A 23,894-nucleotide genomic window follows, 5' to 3' on the forward strand; every position below is an offset into this window, starting at 1 on the left:
CACCTGGGACACTCGGATTTCGACGACGGAGTGACGTAGTGCTACGATATGACAAATGCGGAGGAAGCAAAAAAAAAGTCAGTCTTCTTTCACGCTGGCCACGTCCCTGGGTTATCCACGGGTTTCAGGTTAGTTTTTCGTTCTTATTTAATTGACAATATGGAATAAATGAACATAATGCAAGTGCATTTAATTGGTTGAAGCGAATGTGTGATTTAGAGAATTATTAGTAATTGTTTGTTTTGCTTCCATTGAGTTTGATATTGCGGTAGGCTATGTTTGTTCAATTACGGATCGAATTTCGAGTGTTTTTGTTTCCTTAGGCCTGTTTTGAGTAAAACAACTCATAATTTGTTGGATATTGGACACCTTGAACTTCAACTGTGCCACCATAGGTGTAAGTGAGTGCTGCAATTAGCTCTCACAGTCCCACAACATAATTAGACGTTAAATGTTTCTTAAACATCTCATTTGGAAGTTGTAGCAAACGGCACATTTCGAAGTGCTTACGGTTAAGCTTAGGCATAAACTCCTAATGTTTAAGATTGGGGATGGGTTTAAAACAAAAATCACAAACATCTTTCTGTTGCTGAGTTCGAGTTAGTTGCAATCCACAATGCTCACCGTTGCCCCTAGTGGCTGGTTTCCACGTCACTTCCCGATGTCTTCAGACATGGATGGACATCGACTATTGACTTGTATCACGGGTGACCTGGCTGGCCTTTTCAAGCGTTCTTAACATTTTAGCAAAACTTTTCTGAAGCCACATCAGTACTGTAATTAGGCCTACCTTTTCTGAGCAGCAATTGGCCCCGTTGTCGTAACATTATTAGCTATCTATGGCTTTGAAGCGCTTGTGTGTTCACACGAATGTGCTCAAATCCAGGTGCCAATCTAGTTTTTAATCAACGCGTGGGATACAGGGAGGATCTAGCGATACGTTTCTTGTTCATGCTATACCATTGTTGCTTATTCTCACAGACTTCTGAGATGCAGTGAAAATGTGGCTATCAAATGCCGTTTATTTTCAACTCTCCATCTCTGCTTTTCACTCGTGTGTCTTCTGCTTACCATCTTTGTAGAAATATATGCATCCAGTTACTCTCTGGCCTCAACTGATTTTAGGACTTGAACTTCCATTTCCCATGTCCTAGTCCTGGTAACATTCTAAGGTAAAATGGTAACATTTGTATTGCGCTCATATTTGCTTTTAGAAATATGAACAAGTTGGCTATAAACACATTTCTGTCTCTTTTAGTGTATATTTAGCTATTTTGATGAGGAAGGTTGTCAGTCACACTGTTAATGGCCTAGTTGGTGATTAAGGTGACAGTCCATACTTCCATCAGAACATATAATGGGTAATGCTGAATGCCTATGGTTTATATAATGCTTTACAGATGGCCAGCCAGGGTGAGCATTTAGGAATGTTGTATCCCGGCCTTACTTAAGGTAGCACCGTGTGTCTACCCCTGATTCTGGTTCTGATAAACCCAAGTTGTGGCCAAGGGAGTGGCTATGGTATGCATGTGGGCCCATCAAATGTGATTTGACCAATGCTACGGTACGAGTATGTCCCACAGCCATAGATACAGTCCTGCGGAATGTCATCCACGTTGGAATTCTCTTGGAACTTGCAAGCTTACATTGGCAATCCCTCCAAAAAGCATCCTCCTTACCCCACGACACTTTCATTGTATGCCTCATGTTGTATTTCTAAACCTTGACCCTAGTCTAGAAGGTGGAACATCCCAGGTGTCCCAGTAGCAGCAGCAGTGTCATTGAGGCTGTAAGGGGCCCTGTGTGTTGGTGCAGCATGCAGCTCGGGCACATTCCTGGAGCACAGTAACCTGTCCGATCACCCTATGCCTCCGGCACCTAATGCTGCCTCTCTCTCTCGTGACTTTATCTCTTCTGGCAGTTTTCTCCTTGGTGTTCTCGTGATCTGCTTCAGAGATCATTCTGATTATTAGGCGTTCCTCTTCCAACCAAGACTCCGATGTTGTGATTGCTACTCTGGACTGCATCAGGAGTAAGCTACAGCGGCGGGGGTTGTTTGTAGAGGTTTTACTCTCGGTTGTTAGGAGTAACTTGGCAGTTGCTATGGTTGTGTTACTGTACACAGCTGTTCATAACATTTGATCCAGATCCAAATGAATCAAGCATCCAGAACAGGCTCATGTTTTGTTGGTGTCAGGTATGTGTCAATAGTTCTAAGTTCTCTAATTCAAACCATAAGATATGCGGCTATCAAGAGTCCTTTGTCAATGCTGACAGGAAGCTCTGTTTTTTTCTCCAAACGTCACCACACTTTCAGTCCGCGTGTTTTTAAAAGGCCCTGAGAAACATAGTTGCCCTCTTACTCAAAAGAAGTCCGTTTGTATCCTTGTTATCTGGTTGAACGACATATTCCACATCGTTATTGTGTGTGTCAGTCCCTGTAACATTCTTCTTCGTCCCGACTTAGCATAAAGCTGACCATGTATCATGACAGCATAAGCCTCGAGTCATTTGGTTCCAAGATTCAGGAATGCAATTGTTTGATGGCTGTGTTTTAGTATATTTTAAAAATGATTTCAAAGCCACCCAAGAGGGCGTGAGTTCTTTCAGTTGACTACATTTCCCATGACATATTGTAAATAATCAGCAACTCGCATTACTCCCTGTAGAATGAGAGAATAGTCAATTACCTAGAAAGTTGTTTGTGTTTGCCACCAGTTGATGGAGAAACTGTAATCAAAATGGCCACCTCAGCTAAATGTAATCTGTGGGATATTGGAGTTTTTCTGGGTTTTTTTTGTACTCTGATGATGCCCCCTCAGTCAATTTTGTCAGCAATAACTACCATGAAATATACTCGTCAACAACCTATTTTTCTTGACAAAATAATGATAACAAGACGAGAAGCCCTGGAAAAAATAATATTATAAATGACTTCATTTTAGTTGACAAATGTGACGAAACGAGAATTCCACGTGAAACTAATGGACATTCAATTTGACATGAAGCTCCTTTTCATCTGTTTTGTCCAATCATAAGCAAGCATGGTTTAGCAGAATATTCCACACAATCCTCTGATTACCTCTTCGTCTATGTCTTTCTGTTGCGTGGGCTGTTTGAGCAAAGCTTGCTCTCCCGCACACAGTTCCTGGAAGGTCACTCCACTCTTTTGAACTGATGTGCAGACAGGACACTAATTGAAACATACCTCAGTTAGAAACATCAATACCGTCATTGATTCTTTGCTTTCTTCTAGGCAGTTTTTGCTCTGATCACATCAGAAGCTCAATTTGTGCCATGTTATTGGCTGTTATTCATCAGAATTTAAGCAGGAATATGGTCTTTTACTTTTGAAGAGTGCCAACAGCTACAGGTTAAACTCAACGCATACTATGTAATGGTAAATAAACCTGGTATACACCTCGTAGCGCTCACAAAAATAACACACGCCAGACCAGTTATAATTTGAAAAGACAAGGATACGATTGCTAAAAATAGAGACAATGCTATAAATAACCATTTTAAAAGCTACTATGCAATTCTTTATAAATCAGAATGAAATAAGTTGGACTGAACCTATAGCCTTCATGGACTCTAACCTTGAAGCAACTATCAGCAGATAAAAGAATAATCACTAAAAATGGAAAGTAGCCCCCTATTTTACTCAAATGACAACATCAATCACTCAATTCAGTGCTTCAGAGTTCCATGTATCAAACAGTTATTTCCGTTATATTAAAACCAGGAAAATCTGGAGTCCACTGCAGATTGCAGATTTTAATAAATTGTGACAATGCAATTATAACCAAACTCCAATGCAACAGAATGGCAGAAGTCTTACCAGACTTGATACATTTGTATTTATCATGGATCCCCATTTATTTTATATATCTAGGCAAGTCAGTTGAACAAATTCTTATTTACAATGACCCTATCCCGGAAGATGCTGGGCCAATTGTGCACCGCCTTATGGGACTCCCAATCACGGCCAGTTGTGATACAGACTGGCACAAAGATGCAGTGCCTTAGACCGCTGTGCCACTTGCAAGCCCAGGCAGCAGCTACTCTTCCTGGGGTCCAGCAAAATTTAAGGCAGTTATACACAATTAAAAACATTACATTTCACAACACATTGCAAGGGGTTCATGTTTTTTTGCCCTCGCACTACACAGCTGATTTTTAAAAATAATCAACTTATCAAGCTTCGATCATTTGAATCAGCTGTGTAGTACTAGTGCAAAAACCAAAACATGCACCCTTGCGGTCGCGAGGATGGAGTTTGGGAAATGCTGGTATGGTACACTAATTTTAGCTCTTGTGTACATTTAAGGGCCAGTTGTGCTGCCTGGTTCTGGGCCAATTGTAATTTTGTTTTAGTGAATGATTCGTCCCAAATACAATGCTTTCAATTTTTGAAATATTTAGGACTTATTTCTTGCCACCCATTCTGAAACTGACTAAAGCTCTTTAAGTGTTGCAGTGATTTTACTTGCTGTGGTAGCTGATGTGTGTAGTACTGAGTCATCCGCATACATAGACACACAGGCTTTACTCAAAGACAGGCGCTGGTCATTAGTAAAGATTTAAAAATACAGCCTAGACACCTGCCCTGGGGAATGCCTGACTATACCTGGATTATGTTGGAGAGGCTTCCATTGTGTTCTTTAATGATAATGTCAAACTGAACTAACAAAACGGCTCCCACAATCTTTTTATAAATGTCTCTAAGACAATCGTCCGTAATCTGTGTAAGTGCTGTACATCTTGAATGCCCTTCCCTATAAGCGCCATGAAAATCTGTGAATTTGTTTACTGTAAAACTCAGCAAAAAAAGAAACGTCCCTTTTTTCAGGACCCTGTCTTTCAAAGATAATTTGTAAAAATCCAAATAACTTCATAGATCTTCATTGTAAAGTGTTTAAACACTGTTTCTCATGCTTGTTCAAAGAACCATAAACAATGAATGAACATGCACCTGTGAAACGGTTGTTAACTTCTCTGGGATATGTGGGATGGTAGCGTCCCACTTGGCCAACAGCCAGTGAAATTGCAGGGTGCCAAATTCAAAACAGAAATCTCCTAATTAAAATTCCTCAAACATACAAGTATTATACACCATTTTTAAAGATTAACTTATCATTAATCCAGCCACAGTGTCTGATTTCAAAAAGGCTTTACGGCGAAAGCACACCTTGCGATTATGTTAGGTTAGCACCTAGCCACAGAAAAACATACAGCCATTTTCCAAAGAAGGAGAGGTGTCACAAAATATAGAAATAGTGTTAAAATGAATCACTAACCTTTGATCTTCACCAGATGACACTCCCAAGACTCCATGTTACACAATACATGTGTTTTGTTTGATAAAAAAACTCAACAATTTCAAATTAGGTTATGTTCAGAAATGCATTGTCTCAAACAAACATCCGGTGAAAGTGCAGAGAGCCACATCAAATTACAGAAATACTCATCATAAACATTGATGAAAGATACAAGTGTAAACACACAATTAACGATAAACTTCTCCTTAATGCAACCGCTGTGGCAGATTTCAAAAGTTTTATGGTAAAAAGCACACCATGCAGTTATGTTAGGTCAGCGCCTAGCCACAGAAAAACCTACAGCCATTTTTCAACCAAGGAGAGGTGTCACAAAACTCAGAAATAGCGTTATAAATATTCACTTACCGTTGATCTTCATTTCGAATGCACTCCCAGGAATCCGTTATACAATAAATGTTTGTTGTTGGATAAAGTCCATTTATGTCCAAATACCTCCTTTTTGTTTGCGCGTTTAGTTCACAAATCCAAATTCATAGGGCTCAGGCACTTAGTTCAGACAAAGTCAAACAGTTCCATTACAGTTCGTAGAAACTGTCAAATGATGTACCGTGGGGCAAAAAAGTATTTAGTCAGCCACCAATTGTGCAAGTTCTCCCACTTAAAAAGATGAGAGGCCTGTAATTTTCATCATAGGTACTCTCATCTTTTTAAGTGGGAGAACTTGCACAATTGGTGGCTGACTAAATACTTTTTTGCCCCACTGTATATAATCAATCTTTAGGATGTTTTTAATCATAAATCTTCAATAATATTCCAACCGGACAAGTCCTTTCTTTCAGAAATGACAAGGAACGGAGCTCGCTCTCATGGCCGCGTACGTGACTTGCCTCATGAAATTCTGAAACAAGGTTCTAAAGACTGTTGACATCTAGTGGAAGCCTTAGGAACTGCAATATGACCCCATAGACACTGTATATTGGATAGGCAATCACTTGAAAAACTACAAACCTCAGATTTCCCACTTCCTGGTTGGATTTTTTTTCTCAGGTTTTTGCCTGCCATATGAGTTCTGTTATACTCAGACATCATTCAAACAGTTTTACAAACTTCAGTGTTTTCTATCAAAATCTAATTGTTCTAATTATATGCATATTCTAGCTTTTGGGCCTGAGTAGCAGGCAGTTTACTCTGGGCACCTTATTCATCCAAGCTATGCAATACTGCCCCCCAGTCCCAAAGAAGTTAAGACACTAACAGCTTAGACAGTAGGCTAAAGAGGCATTTCTACTGACTCTGAAAAACACCAAAAGAAAGACTCACAGGGTCCCTGCTCATCTGCATGAACGTGCCTTAGGCCTGCTGCAAGGAGGCATGAGGACTGCAGATGTGGCCAGGGCAATAAATTGCAATGTCCGTACTGTGAGACGCCTAAGACAGCGCTACAGGGAGACAGGACGGACAGCTGATCGCCCTCGCAGTGGCAGACCACGTGTAACAACACCTGCACAGGATCGGTACATCCGAACATCACACCTGCGGGACAGGTACAGGATGGCAACAACAGCTGCCCGAGTTACACCAGGAATACATAATCCCACCATCACAGCTCAGACTGTCCACGTGGAGGGTCATGTCAGGCTCATCCTCAGCTTCACAATGCCACCAGCCATACTTCTCGTCTTGTGCGTGATTTCCTGCAAGACAGGAATGTCAGTGTTCTGCCATGGCCAGTGAAGAGCCCGGATCTCAATCCCATTGAGCACGTTGGGACCTGTTGGATCGGAGGGTGAGGGAAAGGGCCATTCCCCCCAGAAATGTCTGGGAACTTGTAGGTTCAAAAGGGGGTAAAAAAAAATATCAGATTAATATTGCCATTGAGAAAATTGAAAACAAAATGAGACATTACCTTTTTTAAGGTCAGTCTTGCAAAAACACGCATTCTTGCGTTCTAACTACCCGCTTTTCAAAGCGCTCTGAACAAATTAAGGGAATCTTTCACAAACATTGTCACATTCCAAAATCCGATGTAGGTGCCTTGGTAGAGAGTGGGGTAACCATTAGGTGCAAAAACTTGACTTACCCAGTTGCGGCCCACTTTTTGGAGGCAGGCCACTCGATTTCGCCTCTGCGTTATATTGGCATCGAACATGTCACCCTCCCTAGTAGAGGGGGTGACCTTGATAATGTATTGTTAAAACGAGGCTGCCTGGATCTTTAACTTAAAGACCCTTGCGCCCTTCGGTCTCAACGTAGACTTTGATCTGAAGCCATTATTGTGACTTTGCCATTGTAATTGTTTGTAAGCTTCTGTAGTCTAAAATGAATCTATGATCGTATGCTATCCATTTTGTTTTTTTGTATGCTGCTGTTTCTATGCCATTTTAATATTTGAGAATTAACCAATGATATTAGGCAACTCTTGGCCATGATTACATAGCTTCTTTTGACACTATAAATGAGGCATCCCGCAGTGTTTGATTATACCCTGATGAAGATAGCTTGGCTGTCGAAACGTTGGGTATTACATTTTTGAATCTGAGCTCCTAGAGTGTGCAGCTCTCCTTTATTTTCATGGGAACTTGTAGGTGCCTTGGTGGAGAGTGGGGTAACATCGCACAGCAAGAACTGGCAAATCTGACTCAGTCCATGAGGAAGAGATGCACTGTGGTACTTAGTATCTGGTGTGGCCACCAGCTGCATTGACTGGTACTTTTGATTTTGACCACCACCTTTGTTCAGGGACACATTATTCAATTTCTGTTAGTCACAGGTCTGTGGAACTTGTTCAGTGTGTCTCAGTTGTTTAATATAGTTGTGTAAAATATTTGTATGAACATATGTTTGCTGAAAATAAACTCATTTGACAGCGAGGAAGTTTTATCTAGCCAAACATTTTTTTTTACAAAAGTTTACTAAAGGTTGTTAACATGCCGATTGGTCTGTTTGATTGAATGACTTGCTTCACTCCAGGTCTGAGGGGGCACACTTTCCTGTATGTTTTTTCATCCAAGTTGTCAAACTCAGCTGAATTGTCATTGACGCTAAAGATTTTTTTTTAATCCCCTCTTCCACACACTATACGTAATATAAAATTATTAATGCATGGATGTATAGGTTCAGAATTTGTTGTTGGCATGGACTTTGTTGAAGCTCCTTTGGCAGCGATTACAGCCTCGAGTCGTCTTTGGTATGACCCTACAAGCTTGGTACTCCCGTATTGGGAGTCTCTCCCATTCTTTTCTGCAGATCTTCTCAAGTTCTGTCAGGTTGGAGGGGGAGTGTCGCTGCACAGCGATTTTTCAGGTCTCTCCTGAGATGTTCGATTGGGTTCAAGTCTGGACTCTGGCTGGGCCATTCAAGGATATTCAGAGACTTGTCCCGAAGCCACTCCTGTGTTGTCTTGGCTGTGTGCTTAGGGTCGTTGTACTGTTGGAAGTTGAACCTTCGCCTGAGTCTGAGGTCCTGAGCGCTCTGGAGCAGGTTTTCATCAGGGATCTCTCTGTACTTTGCTCCGTTCATCTTTCCATCGATTCTGACTAGTCTCCCTATACCTGCCGCTGAAAAACATCCCCACAGCATAATGCTGCCGCCACCATGCTTCACCGAAGGGACAGTGCCAGGTTTCCTCCAGATGTGACGCTTGGCATTCAGGCCAAAGAGTTCAATCTTGGTTTCGTAAGACCAGAGAATCTGAGTCTAGGTGCTTTTTGTAAAACTCCAAGCGGTCTGAATTTACCACAGATGGACTCCAATTAAGTTGTGGAAACATGATGCACCGGAGCTCAATTTTGTGTCTCATAGCAAAGGGGCTGAATAGTGATGTAAATAAGATATTTCTGTTTTTAATACATTTGTAAAAATGTCAAGCTGTTTTCGCTTTGTCATTATGGGTTATTGTGTGTAGATTGCTGATTTTAAACAGTTTTATTTAATCTATTTTAGAATAGATCTTGTAACAATTTGGAAAAAATCTCAAGGTGTGAATACTTCCCGAAGGCACTGTATGTGTTTACATCTCAACGTTGGTGTGTCACTGTTGTGTTGGATGCTATCAAGGGACAAAAGACATTCTTCCATGGAATAGGATAACTCTGGAGTACCAGTAGATCCATCCCATTTTTTTTTTACTGTGGAATTATATCTGTTTGATACTTTTGATAATATCTCATGCTGTAGATTAGGTCTAATTTAAACTTTTTCATGAAAATATTGTTTTGACTGAAAAAAAAAGAAAAGAGCTGACCAATTAAAAAATTGCTAGTAGAATCTGATTAATTTGGATAATGCATTGTCATATTCTTTGGTCAGTACTGCTGGACCTTGTCTAGTACCGCTTTGTCCACCACGGTCTTCATAAGGTCAAGCCAACCATAAGGTTGGGGTGGATTATGTGTAGGTTGTCTTCCTCATTTTCCTGAACTGGGCCCACTGCAGCAGGGCAGCACACGTGAAGTGTGTTCCTGACACTTGACACTTGAATTTCAAGAAAAGACGTCAAGTCTTTATCTGATTTCTCGTCATTTAAAATGGGACATTAAAACGCGTATGAAGCTGCTAAATGTGAAACCAGTTAAAATGGCACCTTTTGTCTCCTCACATTACTGTTCCTTTTGTGTCAACAGTGTTGTGTTTCCTCTGAGAGAGAACCTTGTCAAAAAGCAGAGCTTACTTTTAGCGACATTGTTCATCCAATCATAATGATGGACCCTCGGGTGTGCCCACCCTCACTCAACAGCAGCCAATCAGTGATGAGCAATCTGGACAAGTCTCCTTCTGGAGGATTCAAGGCCGGACACTCACGGAACGACAGCGCTGGGTCATCACGCAACTCCCGCCAGGTAGTTTCTGGGCCGTTCCTTTTTATTAAAAGTGCGAGTGGCGTGTGCCTGGCTTTTGTATATGACGGTTCTCCTCTTTACACTATAATGCAACCAATGATGTATATAACCATCATGAATATCTCTATGGATGGACGGCTGAATGGATGAAACCCACTTTGTGAGTATTAAGTTCTTTATGGACAATGCAACATTTTTATTTTATTTAACCTTTATTTAATTAGGCAAGTCAGTTAAGAACAAATTCTTATTTTACAATGACGGCCCACCCCGGCCAAACCCTCCCCTAACCCGGATGACGCTGGGCCAATTGTGCGCTGCCCTATGGGACTCACGATCACGGCCGGTTGTGATACAGCCCGGGGTCGAACCAGGGTCTGTAGTGACGCCTCTAGCACTGAGATGCTGTGCCTTAGACCGCTGTGCCACTTGGGAGCCAAACTAATAAACTGTATTTCACCCCCCCCATAGAACTCCAGGCACTGGGAGGTGTTGGAAGACCACATGGACATGGGTTCAGGGATCGGGTCAGGGCTGGATATGAGCATCCCTGGTATTTGTGAGGGCTTCCTGATGAAGAGGAGGAAGTACCCTTTGAATGGCTGGCACAAGGTAATGTGAAGGCTATACTTGGCAAGCCAATTGAAGCACAGTTTTACTCTTTAGTTCTGTTTCACCATCACTTCTGACTTCCTGGGGTGTATTCACTAGTAACCAAATGGAAGTAAATGGCTGGAAGGGCCTAATCCAGGGTTTCCCAACTAATCTAAATCTCTCTCAAAAAATAAACGTGTTCTCATTGCTACTGGTGTGCACTTATGAATAGACCCTTGTCTAATGTGGTTCTGTCGCTCTCCTTTCAGAGGTACTTCCTGCTGGAAAAAGGGATCCTCAAGTACTCCAAGACACAGCAGGATGTATGTATTCACAATACATATCCAAAAAAACAAATTCAATTCACGATTGCAATCATTCTGAAATCGGTCAGTGCCGTATTGTAAATGTTACAGGCTATGTAATGCTTGTTTATACACGTTGGACAATACAGTGGGGTGGGCGTTCATCCATTCTAATGTTCAACTGGTCAGATCCAAAGAGGAAAACTCCACGGCTCCCTGGACGTTAGCCTCGCTGTCATGTCCATCAACAAGAAGTCCAATCGCATCGATCTGGATGGTGGAGACTATTTATACCACGTCAAGGTACACGGAGTATCCCAAAATACTAAGAACATGCTCTTTCCATGACCTAGACTGACCAGGTGAACGCTCTAATCTTTTATTGATGTCAATTGTTAAATCTACTTCAATCAGTGTAGATGAAGGGGAGGAGATGGGTAGAAAAAAAAAATTACGCCTTGAGACGTGGATTGTGTGGTGAATGGGCAACAGGAAAGACATAAGTGCCTTTGAACGGGTGCCAGGCACACCGGATTGTGTCAAGAACTGCAGCGCTGATGTATTTTCTTCACGCTCAACGGTTTCCTTTTCACATCTGTTTCTTATCCAAAAGAAGTAGCATGTGTTGTCCCCAAATAACGTAATTATTAATGTAAAGTTCACTCTCCTGTTAGGCCAAGAACAGTGACTTGTTCTACATATGGCTGACCAAGCTGTGTGCCCATCGTGTCTTCAAGAAGAATGAGGCCTTGGGCGTCCACCACGGAGTCCTCCATGCCCTCACCATGGGCAACAGCACGTTGTTGCCAGCCATGGCCAGTCTAGCCCAGAGGAACCAAGCTGCCATGCCAGGCATGGTGAGTGAACAGAGAAACGGGGGTGTGACGCAATGTGGTCTGCTACTTGCAGTGCTACAACCAAATACGTTCTGGTCACACCGAAATAGGTGATGGTATATTCTGAATAGAACAAGAGGACTTTATACAAATTGGCTTTGACTGACACTTGACAACTCTTCTTTCTCTATCCCCCTCTGTCCCCAAATCATGTGGTTCCAGTACCCTCACTATGCCAGCACTGCCTCGGTCTACCAGGCTGAGATGGAGGTTCCGCCCACAGCAGCCCCAGGGGTCAACGGCAAGGTGGCAGCGTGGCTCCAGCAGACCCACCAGTCAGATACTTGCTCCCAAGGTAAGGTACTTCCATGGTGAAGCTAGGGAGTCAAGGCTATCATTTTACAATTCAGCATGAAATGAATATTCAGTTATTTTCAGAGCTAAGGTTTCATTCCAAAGCTTTATCAATAATCTTCTCTGACCCTTGACCCCCACAGAGCTAGCTCGTTCTCAGTTGGACTTGACTGAGTTGGCCCAGCTCATCCAGAGGCTCAATTGGCTGGAGAGTGACCAGCAACCAATCTCCAACAGTGACCTAGAGCGACGAATCAACATGCAGGTAAGGTCACCGCCCTAACCACTACTCTACAACCGCACGTGCTGTATATGAGATGTTCTCTATGGGGGGGGAAGAATGACACACCTGTGAGTGTGACATTGGAGTATTAATTTGGTGGTTGGCTGTTCTTTAGTCTGAGCATGTATCTATTCTACCTGTCTTTCAGAATCTGACCCTTAATACCCCCAAGGCCAAGAAGGAGAGGAAGACTACAAACAAGATATTTGGTCACTCTCGCACCCTGTCTGGAGTCGAAACCCGCGGCATGGTAAGTTCTCATGTCCTATACAGTGGGTATCATAAGTATGTTTTTCCACATTTTGTTACAAAGTGGGATTGAAATGGATATAAAAAATAATAATATTTAAGTAATTTATGTACAGAAAATACTCTCAGTGAAAAATACAATTAGACAATTTCCAAAGTGACAAAAATGTAATGACTAAAATATAGTTGCATAAATATTCACATGCTTTGTTTAGGCAAGCCAAAATTAGTTCAGGAGTAAATGTAGCTTAACAAATCACATAAATTACATGGACTCACCCTGTGTGAATAATAGGGGTGATTTTTTTTTTTAATGACTAACCCTTCCTCTGTCCCCCATACATAATAAAACATCTAAGGTCCCTCAGTCAAGTATTGAATTTCAAGCACAGATTCAACTACAAAGACCAGGCAGCTTTTTCAAACACCTCATAAAGAATGGCAGTGATTGGTAGATGGGTAACGATATCCAATCGGACATTGAATAACTCTGTGTGGTTAAGTTAATAATTGTGCTGTGGATGATGCGTTACACCACCTAGACACATCAAAGATACAATCGTCCTTCTGAACTGAGCTGCAGGACAGCAAGGAAACCACTCAGGGATGTAACCATGAGGCCGGTGGTGATTTTAAAATGACTATGGAGTTCTATGGCTGTGACGGGAGAACTGAGGATGAATCAACGTTGTAGTCACTCTACAATGATGGCCTAAATGACAGAGTGAAAATATGAATACAAATAAGTATACAGAATATTCCAACACTAAAGTAATCCTAGTGTGGAAAAAAAACACCAAAAAAACCTGACAGAAATAGACTTTTTTGCTTAAATGCAAAGCTGTATGTTAGGATCAAATCCAACACATCACTGAGTAACTGCCTCCTTATTTTCGAGCCTGGTGGTGGCTGCATCATGTTATGGGTATGCTTGACATTGGCAAAGACTGGGGAGTTTCAGGACAAAATGAAACTGGATGGAGATAAACGCAGGCAATAGCTTGGAGGAAAACATGCTTCAGTCTGCTTTATGCTAGACACTGGGAGAGGAATCCCCTTTCTTGGCCAAATCTACACTGGAGTTGCTCACCAAGAAGACAGTAAATGCTCCTGAGTGGCCAAGTTAGTTGACTTAAATCTGCTGTCTAGCCATGATCCCCAAATATTGAATAATACAGGTGTGCAGCGCTCTGATAAGACTTTCTAACATGTAATGACTCAAGGGGTGAATTCTCTTATCTAATCAAGGTATATTAGTGTTTAATGTTTGTGTTGATTGTTGACAAAAAAAGAGCACAATTGCATCATTTCAATCCCACTTTGTATCAGGAAAATGTGACCTCTATGGAGTTGAATACTTATGACACACTGGACAAGACATTAGTCATTGGATATGAACGTGTTCTGGACATTTGTGTCTCAGAATCCTCTTCTACTTTCACCCACTGTTCCCGCGTGTCCCCTCTCCATTTTCATTTATGGTTTAGGGACTCATTTGCATTAACAATAATCTGATGGTTGCACCCTAGTATATTTAAAGCTGACCAGATGGGTTTTTCTAAAGACGAGAAAAGTTAAAAACTCAGCAATAGAAATTGTGGAGTTTCAACAAAAGAAGTAAGGCTACTAACATACAATATATAAACTAAGTTCCTGGCCTCGTCATGAAACGTTACGCTAGGCATCCAAAGGGGCTTGTTTACATTTAAGTGAATGACAACTTCCAACTTCAGAGGCAGCTCATGCGAGCTACCAAACATGTAATTAGATGGTCTTCTACAACATGGCAGATGTCATCGGAGGACTAATTACCTAGCGAGCTAGCAACAGGCAAGAAGAAAAAAAAAGATGGAGCAAGATAAAGCCAGGAGAATAATGTACTTGTTGAGCATAATTCTAGCCATCAGTTTTGTTTTCATGGTCATCACTCAATGTTGTGTTTGTCAAGGTCCCGACATCAATGTAAAGCTTTTCTGATACAGCTACAGGCCATTTTGACGCTAGCATGCGTGTGCCTCACTCGAAAGTGACACACACAAAATGGCTCTCTACACACATCACCCCCCCACAACTTTCCTTCCCCCTCTCCTCCCTCAGTTTACCTCCAGCCACCTGAGCACATCGTCCAACCACCTGAGTGTGGGAGCCGCCTCGGTGTCGTCCATCCCGGACTACGTGTACTCCCAGCTCTCCAACCCCCTCATCACCTCCCCCGAAGCCAAGAAGATCCAGCAGGACATCTGTGCTTTGTCCCAAAGGGGTAAGAGAGGGGTGTTACAGGGTTTTGGGGCTCATTCGATGGGGTGTTAAAGTTCCTCATAGGAAAGTCGTGTGTAGAGGTAGTTATAGTGAGGCTGGTTCTGCAACATAAAAAATAGGACCTATGTCGACCACTGCAATCTGGTAGTAATTGACTGACTTTAGTTACTCTGGATTTATGTTGGCGTGGATGAACACGAAATGACATTCGTCTGCTGTAATCTTCTTAGTTCATGCATCTCTCAAGTCCATCCACGAAGTGCTCGCCCTGGAACGTGAGCGGGTTCGACAGGCTTGGACCGGTCCAGACCTACGCTCCTCCACCTCCAATCAATTGGCCACCCTGTGTAGCACACTGTCTGAGGTAAAAGGCCTGCCCTGGACACACACTCACATGTTTTTTTTGTTTTACTAGGCAAGTCAGTTAAGAACAAATTCTTATTTTCAATGACTGCCTAGGAACAGTGGGTTAACTGCCTGTTCAGGGGCAGAATGATAGATTTCCACCTTGTACCTTGTCAGCTCGGGGATTCGAACTTGCAACCTTTCGGTTACTAGTCCAACGCTCTAACCACTAGGCTACCCAGTACACACGCTGAGACGGAACCTCCTGCTATACACTAAGAACATAAACCATTCTTAATGGCTCCAAAGAAGAGACCTACGTTTCTTTGTTTTGTTTTTTTCGGAAGTAACAAGAAGAACAGGAAGAGACCTAGCGACCAATAGAAAGGCTTTATTCACATTTAGTCAATAACACTGTGGTGTCTGTTTAAAACACACACAGCAGACGTTTCGATGGGCCACACCTATTCTCTCGCTTTCTTTTGCTCTCTCCTTACAAAATATAGTCCCGTCTCAGTGTGCTGCTGTTCAAGTGTGTGAGAAGCCAGCCAGAACTGGTTTGGGCTGTTTGGGGCTGGGACATCTCGGTACTGCCCATCAGGGGAAGAACCATTCCTCCCTGCTGTCCTGTTTTGAGCCTGCCTGGATGAAACACAAGCCTTTTTTGAAATGTAAAGACACTTGTTCAAACAGAGTAGATTTGTCTTGGTGAAACAACTTAAACCTCCCCCAAACGTATCTATTTGATCCGAGTTACTAGATGTTTCTGAACTTCACTAATTACTGGATGGATCTGACAGAGCTGAAAGAGTGCTGAGGGAAATCCTCCACCAAATGTGCATTACTGTACATTTTGTCCAACTTACCTGCATGTGGGCCAAGTTTGATAATGGGGAAATGAGCTTAATATTGTGCTTGCTTTTCATACAATTCTCTACAGTATACTAATAAGTCACTGTTTGTATGTATCCAGCTGGAGGTGCAGTCTTGCCAAACCAAAGTTCATTCCCTGTCCCTTTCCTCTGGATCCACGGGGGGCTCCAAGGAGTCCTACAGCACTGTGCGTCAGGACCAGGTGTGTATTCAGCCGCCAACCCCCACTCGGCAAGAGGCAGGTTGCCACTTGTTTCTGGATGCGTGTCTGGCTGTGTACTGTAAGTCTGTCTGCCTGTCTGTGTTTGTGCCTGTATGCATGTGATTCTCTATCAAATGAGCAGGATTTTTTTCCCTTAACTTTCTTTTGTAATACATTATTGACATCACTTTTATCCATCTGAAAGCGTTGATTTTTTTATGCTTCCTGTTAACTATAGTCTTATTCTTCCTCCTTCTGCCCCCCCCCCCCAATCCAGAATGCTGAGGAGACGCCCTCTAAGGGTTGCTCTGTGCAGCGCACCCCCTCGCTGGCCGACTCCATGGCCGAGTACTATGACGCCAGAGATGTCATCGTCTGTGAGAACTCCTCTGAAAACGGAGAAGAGGAGTCTGATGAGTCCGGGCTGAGTGACATCACCACCACCAGTAACTCTGAGCCAGACGAGGTCCATGGTGAGTCGCCACTCTTTGGATATCACTGTTCAGCTGTGGTCCTAGAAGTAGAATGACTAGAACGGCCACTCTAAGGACGTGTTTTATAATATTGTGTTTGAGCAGTCCCATTATACCTTGAATACAGTTCGGTCTACGTGGTCCGTTTTTGTCTTTGAAAAATAAATAACAATATGCAGTATCTAGTACAGCTGGGACGATAAACGGAAAATGATCACTACCGACCGAACCGACCATTTATCGAGGACGTTTTACTGATCGATTTTTAACAAGTAGCCTTTACTAGAGGAATGTGTAGTTTGAAATGAGATGTCTGTTAAATGTGGGCTGTTAACAAGACAATTAATGACCACAACCTTCAAATTAGTAGTTTTAAGGGTAATATAAAATTAACTGGTGCACATTATTGTAAACTTGTCTTTTTCAATTTACCGTGATCATTTAGTCATTTTATTGTGATATGGATTTGTGTCTATATCGCCCAGCTCTATCTAGGTAGTTATACTCATGAACTCGGCTGACACCAACATTTGGTGTGTATATATGTAATCTGTGTACAAATGTATTTTTATTACGTTTTCTGAACATAGCTTCCACTTTGCCTGCAGAGGCAGTATCACCGGACCAACCGCAAACAAAAGGTATTTTGGGACTGGTCAAACTGAAGTATCGGTGGAGTGGTGGTGAATTGCGGCCATATTGGAAGTCCCATATGGATAGTTTAATTCATTGATGCACATAATTTATTTGAAGACGGTACATTTTCAATGTTGTACATGCAAGCATACTGATTGGACCCTGAAAACGCCCTAGTAGTCTACTCATTTTATTACCATGATTTCATCATCTCTATCTTCTCCCTCTTTGTCCTCCTGAGGTGTCTCTTTGGTTGTGTGGGACTGGTGACAATTTAACAAATGTATTATTGTCTAATCTCTATAGATATTTCATTCTTTAAACATCATACCCTCCACCTCAATCCAACATCAAATTCAAATTTGGGAGATGGAGGAATCGAGAGACTTGTCATTACTTAATTTGTCTTTCTGTTTCACCATCCTCCTTACCTTGACAGCTTTGGGACTTCAGACATTTCAAAGGGATGGTTTTGGCAAAGAAGCCTTGATTTTGACCATTTTAAAATGCATAAAGAAACGAGGCAACAAATAAATGTACCAAAAATACCTGAGGATTATATGCACAAGTCTAAAGATTTGTTTCCATTGTGGTCCTCTAATGGTTTTGCCGTGTCTGCAAGTTAAAACAAGAGACATTGGCACTCTGGCATACATTCAATCATACATAATGTCTATTGTTTACTGTTTATCTACTTAAGATCTTGTGGATACCATTTTTTATGTCTCTGCGTCCAGTATGAAATTAACTGCCAAAATAAAGGATACGCCAACATGGCTCTTAAATAAGGCGCTGGGCCACCACAAGCCGGCAGAACTACTTCAATGAGCCTTGGAACTCCCTTGGAGGGTTGCGACACCATTCTTCCACGAGAAATTCCATTTAATTTGGTGTTTTGTCGATTGTGGTAGAAAATGCTGTTAAGTGCCGCTCCAGAATCAACCATAAGTGTTCAATTCAACCTGGTCTCAGAGCATTTCGTATTATTCTGTCATGTAAATCCAAGATACTCCATATGTTTCGTATGGTATGTATTCATTTGTGGAATCCATCGGCCATTTCTTATGTTACAAATTACAATTTGTATTATATGTTACGAATTTGCAAAACAGATGTTACGAATTCTAGCTAGGCGGCTAACGTTAGCTAGGCTGTTCAATTGGGTTGAGATCTGGTGACTGAGACGGATGGTTTTTAATTCTCATCGAACCATTCAGTGACCACTCGTGCCTTGTGGATGGGGGTATTGCCATTCTGGAAGAGGCCACTTCCCTCTGGATGATGCTTCACCGTAGGTTGAAGGTGATCACTAAGAATGGCTGTGTATTTACTAGCTGTTACCTTGCCCTCTAAGGGGTTGAGTGGCCCCAAACCATGCCAGGGAAATGCACCCCACAACACAAGGGCTGCCAGTTACCTGTAGTTTTGCCAGCCAATGCTAACTATTGTTAGTGTAATGACGATGTCAACATGGACAGCTAGCATGCTAGCTATTCCCATAGACTTCCAGGCATTGTGCTAACGCTATTTGGCAACTTCCTTCAAACTGAACGCAGACACAAAAGGGTATCCACAAGTTAATCTGAGCCTGGAGAAAATCCTGAACTCTCCCTTTAAGGGCTGAGTCATGTCTATTTTTTTTAATGTTCAAGCATTAAGTGCTGGGTGTAATTGTAAAAAAAACATGTGAGATTCAATAGGAAATGTCTAGAATTCCATCTAACCTTTGTATGCCCTCTCCCCCTGGCAGCCTCTTCCACCCTGAACTACCGCACCAGCGTGTCCAGAGCCCCGGACATGGTCAGCACCGTGCCCACCAACACAGGCCGCCGCACCGTCCTGCCCGCCAACTGTGTCGACAACAGCCACATTGGCATCATGACCATCCTGTACAACAACATTGGCAAGGACCTGTCACGTGTGTCCATGCCCTGTGGCCTCAACGAACCTCTGAACCTGCTGCAGAGGGTTAGTGAAGAGCTGGAGTACTCTGAGCTTCTGGACATCGCCAACCGCACAGAGGACCCCTTCGAAAGGATGGTAAGGCGGCCTGACGTGTCCCTGACATTAAAACGAAGCCGCTCAAGTATAGGTTTGTGCTGCCATACCAGCGTTGGTGCTGATTCAAGTGAATTGATGCGCCTGCAGATTTGCTTAGTTGAAATCTGAATAAAAGTTCTATGCTTTCTCAAATCAAATGCTATTGGTCACGTGCCGAATACAACCGGTTTAGACTTTACCGAGCCCATTCCCAACAATGCAGAGTAATAAAATATAAAAAATGATGACACAATAACAAGGTTATATACAAGGAGTACCAGTACCAAGTCTATGTGCAGGGGTGCCATGTAGTTGAGGTAATACAGTATGTACATGTAGGTAGGGGTAAAAGTGACTAGGCAATCAGGATCAATAATAAACAGAATAGCAGCAGCGAGTGTGTGTGTGTGTTGTTGGAGTGTCAGTGTAGTATGTGTGTGGGTAGAGTCTGTGCATTAGAGCCATTGCAAGAGAAACGGTGAAATCCACAAACAATGAATGGGGTCAACTTGAATTGCAGATTTAGCAAGTAAAATACTATAGTATTTTGTGGTAGCAGTTTTCTTCAGGTGCCATTTGATATTGTTGATGGGTGCAATCTCACTCATCTGTTTTCCCATACCTTATTTTTCATGAAGCTGTACATTGGCGTTTTCTCAATCTCTGGCTACGCCTGGGCTACCTGGCGGAACCGCTACAAGCCCTTCAACCCCGTCCTGGGAGAGACTTACGAGAGCCACCGGAAGGAGCGCGGCTTCCGCTACGTCGCTGAGCAGGTAGGACTTGAATAATCCTGACCCAGAATCATCCTAGATTCCCTCTGCACGGCAAGTAACCCTTAACTGATCCAGGGTGTCTTCCACTGAAGATTCAGTCATTTAAGGTTTTTCCTTTCTGTTCCCAGGTCAGCCACCACCCGCCCTGCTCCGCCGTGCACGCAGAGTCTGAGAACTTCACCTTCTGGCAAGACCAGCAATGGAAGAACAAGTTCTGGGGAAAGTCTTTGGAGATCATCTCCTCTGGTCCAGTGAATGTCAAGTTGCCAAAGTGAGTGTTTATGCAAATTCCATCATGATTATTTGACCCCCCCCCCCCCAAAAGAGGTAATGTAACCCTACTTTCACATCGTCGTTTTGAATGTCTTGATCCGTTGTTCAAAGTAGAAGCTCGGGGACAGTGTTTTGATTGAGCTGATTGAAGATTTTGAAAAGGCATTCGCTTACCAAATGAGCTGTAACAAGCCTGAAAGTATAATTTACTGTGTTATTCAATGAAATGTTCATAGTATTGAAACCGGCTCAGGTGTCCATGAATTTGAAGAGTGCACGTCTTCCTCCAGTTGCATTAAACCCATGTCTCCCTCCGCCCTCTAGATATGGGGATCACTACGAGTGGAACAAGGTGGTGACCTGCGTCCACAACGTCCTGAGTCCGCAGAGGTGGCTGGAGCACTACGGCGAGGTGACCATCAGAAACACCAAGAGTGACCTCTGCACCTGCAAGATCTCCTTCGTCAAGGTGAGAGCCCTGCCCGGTGCCCACAGAACCTAACGCTCAATTGAAGGATAACCCCACAATGGGACCCATAATGAATCAAATAAAAGATTAACAGCCTGAATGGGGTCTGGACATTTATGAAATCTCCAAAGCTTTACATATGGAAGGTACCTAACAAGTCTCCATTGACACGGCCCCCTCTCTCTCCCTGCGTCTTTCCCTCTCTCCCTCAGTCCCGCTACTGGACCTCAGAGACCAGTAAGAACGAGGTGCAGGGCCAGGTTCTGAACCAAGCGGGAGAGGTGGTCCACCGGTTCGGTGGGCTGTGGCACGAGGGCATCTTCTGCGACACCCTGCCTAACCCAAAGTGCATCTGGAAGCCCAGTGAGTACTGCTATTATCTGAACGATCTATTATTTGCTATGTACGATAATCCTCATCTCTAATCCGATCTTGATATTATAGTTTATCCTATAAAATGGTGTAATCCACACCATTGTGCCTATTATATTCTCCCTAATCCACACTATTTCAGTGAATTCTGTCTTATGGATGTTTTCCTCAATCCGTGAGTCTGTCATCAACTCTATAGTACCAGCACTATGTATCGCCTCACACAGTACCCTGTTTCTCCCATCCCCAGACCCTCAGCCTGATGACCACTTCCAGTACTACGGCTTCAGTCGCTACGCCAGGGAGCTCAATGAGCTGACCCCTGAACTCAAGAAGGTCCTACCTCCCTCAGACACCCGCTATAGGCCAGACCAGAGGTGAGACCACCGTCCAACCTGCTCAGTAATGCGTACGTAGAGGATGTTCAGCTGTGTGCACTTCATTTAGATTTGTCAAACGCATTGGAAGTAGGGCTAGGAATACTTCTTGAACAGGATCTAGCCAGGGGAAAAACTCTGGGTCCTGTACAGTAGGTCATGTAGGTGATATCGTTCAGTGACATTTACTTCCTCAAATGTCAGGGAGCTGTGTTGTGCATTGATGTGATGCCACAGCCGATGAGGCTGCGTGCGACGGTACTGTACACACAATTGACCTCGTTAAAGCCTTTTTTTTATATCCGGTCATGCAGAGTGCAGCTGAATGTCGTATCTCTCCACTGTTCTTTCCCCATAGGATCCTGGAGGAGGGAGATGTAGCTGGGGCTGACAGTAAGAAGGAGGAAGTAGAGCAGAAACAGCGGGACCGACGAAAGGAGCTGGCCAAGAAGGGGGAGGAGCACGTGCCTCGTTTCTTCAGGTGAGTCTCACCAACCGTCCCTTACGCAATCAAATAGCATTTTATTGTAGAAATAGCAAGGCAGTGGTCATCATCCCTGCTATTCAGGGTCTTTGTGATTAGCTGAATCGTTGTGTTTAGGGCAGGGTTAGAATAAAAGCCTGCACCTGTAGCTTTTCCATGACTTGTGTTGGTGACCACTGACATTATATTGTGTTCATGCACAGTATCTGTTTTTTTTAAAGGTTACCTCACACTAGAAAGTAAATGTACTCTTCCCTCCTTCAGGAAAGAGCTGGATGCGGCAGGGAATGAGAGCTGGCTGAGCAACGGAACCTACTGGAAGATCCGCAATCAGCCAGGCTTTGCCAACACCAAGAACTTGGATCTGTGGTGTTGAGTAGACCTGGCAGAGCCTCCTGTCATTTTGGCTTCATCACATAGACTATTACTTCCCAATGAGACTACTGAACGCAGATACTAAAGTTCCACTGACGAGAGAGGTGAAGGGAGTTTTGACTGCATGGATGAATCATTCCAGGGTGACTGTCTGCCATTGGAGAGAGGAAATGTCAACATGGAGTAGATGAGGACTACTATGGATCTTTTCCTTCAAGTCTGATGTTCCCACGTTGATGCCGATTTTCCACACTCTGGTCTCCGCAAATATAAACTGTCTTGAAAATAACCAGATTGAAATTGGTTCATGTATTTAACTGTCAAGTTTACCCATTGGTGGTCGGAGATCCAACATAGCGTTTTGAATAATGTTACCTTGCATGTTATAGAGATGCATTTTGTCAATGTAATATGTCTATATTTAAACACTTTTTTTTACTTATTGACTTTTTAGGTCTATATGCAGATTTATTTAAATCAATTTGTGATATCAAACTCTCACTCTAAAGAGGAACTAACCGGGTAGGGGATTGTTTTTAAGACTGCTGTGGATTTAATGGGGTTTTCTGGGGTAAGAAGGGCTACCTCTTGCACTCGATGGGTCTTACTGTGTTTTTGTATATTTAGTTGTCATGTAAAGTTACTGTACAACTCGACGTCTTTTGGACTTGTTTTAAATGACACATTGGTTTGAGTCACTGAATGCCTCACATCTGTCTCCTTCCTCACCCGTTTTAAAGAACAGTGATCTATAGAACACTTTCACTGCTTTCCTTAGTTCTTTTTGTATTTATCTAGAGTGAGCATATAGATGTTTAATGCTTTTTAGGGTGATCTTTTCAACCTTGATTTAGGTTGATACTATGAAGTGTTTTTATGGATGTTTCAACAGTGGGTTTTACGGAAAAGAGAACCGTTGTTACATTTCAGTGTAAAAACTATTGGAGGGCTGTAGCGGGGATCATCCAAAATGAATTGTTTTCTAGTCTAATTTCAAATAAATACGGAACTTAAAACGATTTGTTTTTTCTTTGACACCGCAACGTATTGTGGCTCTTTGTAAGCAGTTGTTTAACTGGAAGGATCTCTTTGAACTATTGTCCAATGCAAGGAATGTAAAATGCCTATAGGTGTACATGTTCCCTTATGAGTTGACGTCTAATGAATTGAATCGAAGCGTGGAACCCAGTCCAACCAGT

The 23,894-nt window shown here is 42.8% G+C and overlaps 1 protein-coding gene across 5 annotated transcripts; it reads left to right on the forward strand.

Annotated features, from left to right (window-relative positions):
* LOC124000251 (oxysterol-binding protein-related protein 7-like) lies at window positions 1-23,705 on the forward strand. 5 transcript variants are annotated; one of them, XM_046306497.1, is made up of 22 exons: window positions 1-128; window positions 9,905-10,120; window positions 10,592-10,732; window positions 10,984-11,037; window positions 11,209-11,322; window positions 11,694-11,876; window positions 12,078-12,210; window positions 12,353-12,474; window positions 12,641-12,742; window positions 14,839-15,001; window positions 15,231-15,364; window positions 16,319-16,420; window positions 16,698-16,893; window positions 17,484-17,534; window positions 19,280-19,569; window positions 20,208-20,345; window positions 20,474-20,616; window positions 20,943-21,087; window positions 21,300-21,450; window positions 21,710-21,836; window positions 22,195-22,317; window positions 22,585-23,705. In XM_046306497.1, the coding sequence occupies exons 2-22, from the start codon at window positions 9,980-9,982 to the stop codon at window positions 22,694-22,696; spliced, it is 2,865 nt and encodes a 954-aa protein (XP_046162453.1). In that variant the 5' UTR covers window positions 1-128; window positions 9,905-9,979; the 3' UTR covers window positions 22,697-23,705. The 5 variants fall into 5 exon arrangements, with proteins under 5 accessions (XP_046162453.1, XP_046162455.1, XP_046162451.1 ...); XM_046306495.1 differs by having other exon boundaries at window positions 6-128; window positions 10,018-10,120; XM_046306496.1 differs by having other exon boundaries at window positions 6-128; window positions 10,018-10,120; window positions 17,502-17,534.
* Window positions 23,706-23,894: the final 189 nt, after the last annotated feature.

Source organism: Oncorhynchus gorbuscha, linkage group LG16 (genome assembly GCF_021184085.1).
Source record: "Oncorhynchus gorbuscha isolate QuinsamMale2020 ecotype Even-year linkage group LG16, OgorEven_v1.0, whole genome shotgun sequence".
Classification (NCBI taxonomy): Eukaryota; Metazoa; Chordata; class Actinopteri; order Salmoniformes; family Salmonidae; genus Oncorhynchus; species Oncorhynchus gorbuscha.